We start from the raw sequence: 7,237 nt of genomic DNA, 5'->3' as shown, positions 1-7,237 counted from the left end.
AGAATCCTCGGGCAATTGCACGAGCCATCCTCCACAGTGGCTACAAAAAAATGCCCATTCTGGGCAAATGCTTTACTTTGGACGCTTCGAAGCCTATGCCTCCTGACAGTCCCGTTCGATGCGCTAAAACACAAACACAACGATATAAGTTATGTTTTAAGAAACATGCGCAGCAAAAACCTGCAACAGATAGCCGTGAAGCCAGTCGAGAGTTTGAGGAAATGTTGTCGCTGAGATTGGAACAACTCCCACGCCCTGAAAAGAGGGATCAAGGTTGGTCAAACCTAGAATGACGATTGATAAACTTTACCTGGGACTCGAATGAAGTAAGATAATCTTGTATGGTTCGCAGTTTAACAATAAGCGCTGCTTCTTCCTCCTGAAAGCGCAATTGTCACAACTTTCTATTCCCAATATTAACATGAACAGCCAACCTCGGTGATGGAACTCTCGGAACGAGACGCGATCCATTCTTCCAGTAACATCTGATAATCAAAGCCGGCCTCAGATTTTGCAGCGTCACAAAAGGAAAACCCGTACCTGATGATCAATATCTGCCATGCTAAGAACTATTGGCACAATAATCGCCTTGGGCTTGGCAGCGCTTCCGTTTTCATGCTCATTGAGTTGCTGTTTTCCGTCTACAGCACATAAGACAGGTAAGCGCGTGTAAATCAACTTGAGGTCTACAAGTTCTCACCACACTGAGCAGGTGACTTCTCAGAATCTCCGTCCTCAGCTTTGTTTACTGGACTTGCTCTCCCATTCTCCTCCATGAGATATATACTTGGATCTAAGTGAATGCCCTGAGATAGCAGAATTGCGATCAACAAGTACCGAGCAGCAGTCACTGCTTACCTCAATAATGACAGGTTTTCCATCCTTCATTGCTTTAGTCAAGTCCCCGTCTAGACCTGAAGGAGCATTTTAGGAAGACAGAAAACATGAGCAGAAAAACATTTCCACCTTTACGAACAATTCGGCACTCCCGGCAAAATTCCGTGATAAGTTCTTCTTTTGTTTCAAACTGCCTCTCCCATATCGGCGTTGAGGTCAGCGGCGCCCTTGCAAAAATAGAGAACAAGAAAATTATTTTCATGCAGACAAGTATTCTGAAATTACTCTGTTGAGCTCCGAAGTAGCTCATAAACCATGTCAGTCTGCGAAGCCAAGTGAAGACGAACAACTAAAACTCTTAAGGACAAATAGCTTGCCTGAAGCACATTCGGAAGATTCAACCGTTGGGCTAGCTGAGTTGCAATTGTCGATTTTCCTACACATGCAGTCCCGCAAACGAGAATAATAAGAGGAATCCTTTGATGATGAAACCTGAAGCACAAAGACGTTAGTTACTAGGACCCAATGCAAGTAAAAACTATCACCTTGTCATCATCTTGTAACGATTAATGTAATCTGTCCCATATCCCCGTCTCTCCATCAACTATTGCATTGTTCACAGCACCATGTAGATTAAACAACAAAACCGCAATAAAATAAGTATCATTTAACAGCAAAAGAAGAATCGGGAAACAGGAAAAACGCAAGCGTGTCACTTACCTTGAAAACATTTGCCTCTAGATCAGTCTGTGAGCTGCCAAGTCAAAAGAAAAACGTTAAGTGCGATTCCACATCCAAAAGAGAGAAGAGTCGCGTACACATCCAGCAAGCTATTATCAACCAGCAGTTTTTTCAGCTCGAGGGCAATTTTAATGGCAACATGATGTGGAATCTGTTCAACACGGTTTGCCACGATAGTTAGAAAAAGAGAAATCTATGGCTTACCTTCGTCACAGTAAGCATGCGGCTGAGTAGAAATCGCGAGAAAACGTAGTAGTGATCCGAGTTCTCACCCAGCCAAACTCGCACCTGGTAAGCGTGAGAAAAAGAAAATCCAAAGGCGAGATGCTTGAAAGAAACTCCAAGCCAATACATGCAGCGCTCTAGAACACTAAATCACTCCAAATCTCAAAGAGAAACGCCCAGAGACCTCCAATGCAAGTGATTCTGGCAAGAAAATCCGAGGCAAGTCAACAAGCAGGCAAGAATTCGCAGCAAAGCGCGCGAGCTGCCGCAATGCCGATCACGAGAGGGATTCTTGAGACCTAGATCGTGCGCAAGCGTGAAATATTTCCCGGTACCTTGACGAAATCGTACTTGGATGTGGCGTGGCGCGGCGGCCGCGATCCATCCGCGGGAGGAAGCGGTGCCGCCGCTGCCTTGTCCTTGGATGATCCACCGCCGCCGCCATCGCTGCTCTCGATCTCTTGCTGCTCCGCCATGAAGAAAACACACCACCTGGCAGCTCTTTGATTAAATAATCGGCCCAAGCTCGATTCCCATCACTCCTCCTCTGTTTTTTAGGGTTTATATTTCCAGGGCTAAGCTATGGCCTTGGCGGTGGAGTGCTTCGTGGCGCCACAGCTCCACAAGACACCGAGGTAAGATCGATCAATCGCTGGATAGAAGAGGACGAATTTTCCATGCAGGGCGTTGTGCTTCCACTCTAGGATGCCGCATTTTAGGATTTCATGCAAGAAGAGGCCTGTGGTTTTGGCAATGGCATTTGGAGCCTCGCAACCCGGCGATCCATTTGTAGAGACCTTAGCAGCAGCTGCTAGAACTCCACTTGGCGAAGCGCAGCTCCAGGAATCCAGGGACGAGAAAAGAGATGAAGCTTCCCCGCCCTTGCTAGACATTGTGAGCAACATGGTTACTCCAGGCAGTGTCCGGAACTTCAGTGATCCAGTTTTGATGGCCGCTCCAGCTCACGTAAGTTTCTACTTTGCTCGCTCCAAACTTTCTTCTAATCTTTTTTTTTTCATCTCTCTTTTTTTTCTCATCAGGTCGAAACATCATACAATGAACACAGGCCTCGCAAGCCTCCTCCGGATTTGCCTTCGCTGCTACTAAACAGTCGAATCGTCTACGTTGGCATGCCAGTATGTGCCTTCAATTTTTGTTCGCGAAGTATTGTTCTTAATGTTTGTGATTTCTTTGCTAGCTTGTACCAGCGGTGACGGAACTTGTAATAGCAGAGCTTCTATACTTGCAATATTCAGATCCGACACTTCCAATTTACATGTACATAAACTCAACAGGAACTTCCAGGGCGGATGGTGAGACGGTACGTTGTGCTTTAAATGGTGAGAAACAAGCGTTTCCTTATCGTGTTCTTCAGGTTGGGATGGAAACCGAGGGCTTTGCCATTCATGACACCATGCAGCTAGTGAAAAACGAGGTAATTTAATTCAAAAGCCTTTTTTTCTTCCTTCCTTAATGAGAGGTGTCTTGCATTTTCTTTGTAGATTCATACAGTTGGCGTCGGTGCCGCAATTGGTCAAGCGTGCTTGCTTCTTGCAGCGGGAACAAAGGGAAAGCGTTACATGCTTCCTCATGCCACAGGTGTTTTCCCATTACGATCGATCTTTAATTTTGACAATCGTGTTCTTCAGCCATGATCCAGCAGCCTCGTATGCCCTCAATGGGACAAATGCCTGCGATTGACTTGCACTTAAGAGCCAAGGAGGTTTGTTCGTCCATCTTATCTTAGGAAGAAGAGTTAACCTCTACGTCTTTTTCCTTCCTTTAGGTGATTCATAACAGGGATACACTTGTGGAGCTACTGGCTGAACACACTGGAAACGTAAGCTTTGGTTTTTTCTCTTCGTTTTTGTTGTGACTTAAGTTTGCTACAGCCCGTAGAGAAGGTTGCAAAGGTGATGCGAAGACCTTACTACATGAGTCCTAAGAAGGCCATGGATTTTGGCGTCGTGGACAAGGTAGACAAATTCTCACAGACAACTAAAGCTTGACACTCTTCATAGATACTCTGGAGAGGACAAGAGGCCATGGGAGAGACGCTCTCCCCCGAGCAATGGGACAAGCGAGCAGGAATTCGTGCAGTGGAGCGTCCCATGACTTACGGTGCTGGAACAAGCGGTCTCGGTTAGTCCCTCGAGAAATAAATTGGGTTGTGTGTACACTTTACAGTTTAATCGGCAAAAAAGAAAAGAAAAAGTATACAAAGTGGACGATCTATCAGGGCGGTGGGTCTTGTACGGCCGGTGGAAGGCCTCATAACATATCAACAGCGCTTGTTCGTTCTATGATTGCGGCCAACCAAACGATTGCGAGAGGTAAGCTTTTCTTGCTGAGAATCACACTGACGAGACAAATCTTTGTGCTAGATCTTCCGGTGAGACCATGTGATCTTGAGAAGTTTATGTTGGAAGAATTGCAGTGCTGGGCAAATGCTATAAACTTTAGCAAAGGCTTTAAAAAAACTTGGAGAGATGGCCCCAGAGAGGAGGAGAATATACTTGTCTCACGCTAGGCTGGGTTAATATACTTTTGACTGTCTTCATTTAAATCCATTCATTGTGATTCGTTTTGGCTCGTTGTGTAGCATTCAATCGATCCGAAAGAGAAAGAGGTGGTCGGGGGTTCGATCCCTGGCGCGCGCGTGTTTGTTGCCCGGCCGGGGCTTTTATGGTGGGAGGAAAGCTTTGTATTCAAGCGTGGGCGTTTTGCTAGCAAACGATAGGAACTCCACCATCGCTTGTTCTTCACAAGAAATGCTATCGATCGGAGCGGCATTGGCGAAGATTTGGCTGGTAATCGCGCTGGGAGCGTCGATCTGGCCAGTGTCCCGGCAGCAGCAGCTGGATTCCAATTTATATCGCTCGCGATGCCCCGCGCTGGAGCCGATCTCCGCCACGGCCGTGGCGCGGCAGATTAGGAAGGATCCGACCTCCGCCGCGCCGCTCGTCCGGATGTTCTTCCACGATTGCTTCGTCCAGGCAAGGCGCACTCGTATTTCGATCGATCGATCGATCGATCGGCGAAATATTTTGGTCTGACATGTTTTGCGCGTGTTCTTGTTTCTTTCTTGACAGGGTTGCGATGCGTCAGTGCTACTAGATTCGACCAAGAACAGCACGGCCGAGAAGGAGGCAACGCCAAACGTATCGCTGCGCCAATTCGATGTCCTGGAGGAGATCAAGACGCAGGTGGAGGCCAAATGTCCGGGAGTGGTTTCTTGCGCCGACATTGTGGCGCTGGCCGCTAGAGATGCCACAGTCCAGGTACACGAATCGATTCTAGCTCATCGATCGAAATTCGCGAAGATTTCCCTCTTCTTGTTCTTGGTTCTCTTTCTCTCTCTTGCTCGAAATCTCACGCTCGGGAAAAGGGAAAGGATGATTCCGTCGTGCTTCTCGTGATGCCGGCCAAATTCATCTCTCACGCGCTCGATTTCTTGGAAAGATCGTTCCATTCCTTGCCTGCATTGATTGATTGTCATGAGCATCGGCATCGCAGCTTTAAAAATTCACTCTTCTTCCTCGTTTGCTCCTTGGCAGACTGGAGGACCGAGCTGGAACGTGGAATTCGGGCGGAGGGATGGGCGGAGCTCGTCCGATGCGATGGCTGCCGCGCATTTGCCGTCGTCGCGATCCAGCGCTCAGCCTCTCATCGACAGCTTCGCGGCGGTGGGGCTGTCAATCCGGGATCTGGTGACTCTATCAGGTACTCTGCTCTTCCCCTGGCTCGTGATGTCATACTCCATGTCATAGCCCTGGCTTTTACCCTGGGTTTTGGTTCCCGTCATGTCATAGCTCCTGGTTTTTTGATCCCCGAACATGTCATAAGCCCCCAGGTTCTAGTCCACGTGTTCTTAAAGTTGCTGTGCCCGAATCCTTTGTCCTGTCTTCTTCACTGCAATGCCTGACTGAATTCTCGCTGTCACTAGTTTACCACTGTCATCCACTGGAAGACATTGGAGAGTTCTGTATGAAGTAAATGTTTGTTTCTTATCCCTTCGCCACTCATTGTTCTACTCGATTTGACTGGCATTTGTTCTGGAGCTCTGGAGCTCTGCGTAGCGTAGGATCTTCTTTGGACTAGACAATCCAAGTTGCGTGACTTGATCGACTTGATCGATCGATCGAACGCGCTCCTGGAATGGTTTTTTATTCTCGTCCTTTCTCATACTTTCTCTCTTTTGCAGGAGCTCATACTTTTGGACGAGCGCACTGCACCCAAGTGGCGCGTCGCTTCTATGCTTTCAACAACGCCAGCGGCATCGATCCCACGCTCGATTCCAGCTACGCGCAGCGGCTCCGGCGGCTGTGCCCGCAGCCGTTGGATGCCCACGGAATGGTCGACCTGGATCCAATCACGCCCAACGTCTTCGACACGCTCTACTACCAGGGACTGCTCATGAACCTGGGGATATTCTCCTCCGATTCCGCGCTCGTTCTGGACAACCGGACGAAGGTGTTCGTGCAGGAATATGCGGTCAACCCAGTCTCGTTCGTTCAACAGTTTCCGGGCGCCATGGTCAGACTTGGTCGCATTGGTGTGTTGACCGGCAGTCAAGGTGAGATTAGAAAAAGATGTAACGTGGTCAACTGAGAGCGTATGTATTTGACTTGTGTATATAACATTCTCCAACGAACCCGGGGTCTGTGGAACGAGACCAGCAGGGTATTAGACATCGATTTTCTGCTAGTGACATGGTCAACGGTTTAGTCAGCTTTACAAACAACATAATTTTCTTACAGCTTCAGAGAATAAAAAATAGGAAATAGAAAATCGTGGAGATCTAATCACTGCTTCTCATGGAATTGGCCAAGAACCAAAATTTCTGAGCAATTTTGAGTGTCCAGAGTGTGAGAGGCAGAAAGGAACAACGCTGCATTCTAGCTATGCTCATTTTGCAACAAAAGAAACTCTTGGTATCCTTTGGAAGTTGAGTCAGGAGACGCTTACTTTTCAGTGCTCTTGCCACAAGACATGGAGCAGGGTACTTTAGCAATTTCCAGTGTTGGTTTCTTCGTCTAGTTCTGCCTGAAAAGTCATGGTCCCAGAATGTATCCTCTTCTGGGACGGACCAAAAAGGAGAAGAAGAAGAAGTTGACTGAGCAAGATCCTCTACAACACTTTCATTATTGCATTCATAAACATTGCATTCATAAACAGCATGTCATCTCCCATAACTACTATTTCAACATTTTGAAGAATTCTTATTCTTCTACAGCACTACCCCAATTGGCTAATTATATCCCCTATTGACCACTTTTGTTAGTTTTTCATCATATAGCCCCTTCATATTTCTATATTCCCTTTTTATATTTCATGCACTCACATTAGTGGAGGAGGGGGGCAATTTTGATTGTCTTTAAGGAGTGTTTGAATTTAGGATTTTGGTTTAGATTTAGTTTTTGTATTGTTTAGA

At 47.0% G+C, this 7,237-nt stretch overlaps 3 protein-coding genes across 4 annotated transcripts; 2 read left to right on the top strand and 1 right to left on the bottom strand.

Annotated features, from left to right (window-relative positions):
* Positions 1-8: 8 nt before the first annotated feature.
* On the bottom strand, positions 9-2,284 carry LOC9631196. 2 transcript variants are annotated; one of them, XM_024664107.1, is made up of 15 exons: positions 2,139-2,284; positions 1,783-1,866; positions 1,656-1,729; positions 1,558-1,591; positions 1,383-1,441; positions 1,215-1,329; positions 1,123-1,160; positions 967-1,064; positions 859-914; positions 701-806; positions 541-641; positions 435-485; positions 311-379; positions 181-255; positions 9-123 (listed from the first exon to the last, which is right to left on the bottom strand). In XM_024664107.1, the coding sequence occupies exons 1-15, from the start codon at positions 2,277-2,279 to the stop codon at positions 94-96; spliced, it is 1,131 nt and encodes a 376-aa protein (XP_024519875.1). In that variant the 5' UTR covers positions 2,280-2,284; the 3' UTR covers positions 9-93. The 2 variants fall into 2 exon arrangements, with proteins under 2 accessions (XP_024519875.1, XP_024519876.1); XM_024664108.1 differs by lacking the exon at positions 2,139-2,284 and adding an exon at positions 2,103-2,122.
* Positions 2,285-2,356: 72 nt separating this feature from the next.
* Positions 2,357-4,363, top strand: LOC9631195 (ATP-dependent Clp protease proteolytic subunit-related protein 3, chloroplastic). Its single transcript, XM_002990330.2, has 11 exons — positions 2,357-2,438; positions 2,487-2,769; positions 2,844-2,939; positions 3,002-3,124; positions 3,179-3,238; positions 3,306-3,402; positions 3,453-3,526; positions 3,590-3,643; positions 3,696-3,779; positions 3,825-4,136; positions 4,188-4,363. Exons 1-10 carry the CDS (start codon positions 2,386-2,388, stop codon positions 3,948-3,950), a joined length of 1,050 nt encoding a protein of 349 aa, XP_002990376.2. The 5' UTR covers positions 2,357-2,385; the 3' UTR covers positions 3,951-4,136; positions 4,188-4,363.
* Positions 4,293-6,608, top strand: LOC9630995 (peroxidase 3). The gene is made up of 6 exons (XM_024664145.1): positions 4,293-4,321; positions 4,406-4,799; positions 4,896-5,084; positions 5,361-5,526; positions 6,008-6,379; positions 6,486-6,608. The coding sequence occupies exons 1-6, from the start codon at positions 4,293-4,295 to the stop codon at positions 6,491-6,493; spliced, it is 1,158 nt and encodes a 385-aa protein (XP_024519913.1). The 3' UTR covers positions 6,494-6,608.
* Positions 6,609-7,237: the final 629 nt, after the last annotated feature.

The sequence above is a fragment of the Selaginella moellendorffii genome, unplaced genomic scaffold (genome assembly GCF_000143415.4).
Source record: "Selaginella moellendorffii unplaced genomic scaffold, v1.0 SELMOscaffold_107, whole genome shotgun sequence".
Classification (NCBI taxonomy): domain Eukaryota; kingdom Viridiplantae; phylum Streptophyta; class Lycopodiopsida; order Selaginellales; family Selaginellaceae; genus Selaginella; species Selaginella moellendorffii.
This window is presented reverse-complemented; position numbering and strand designations above follow the sequence as displayed.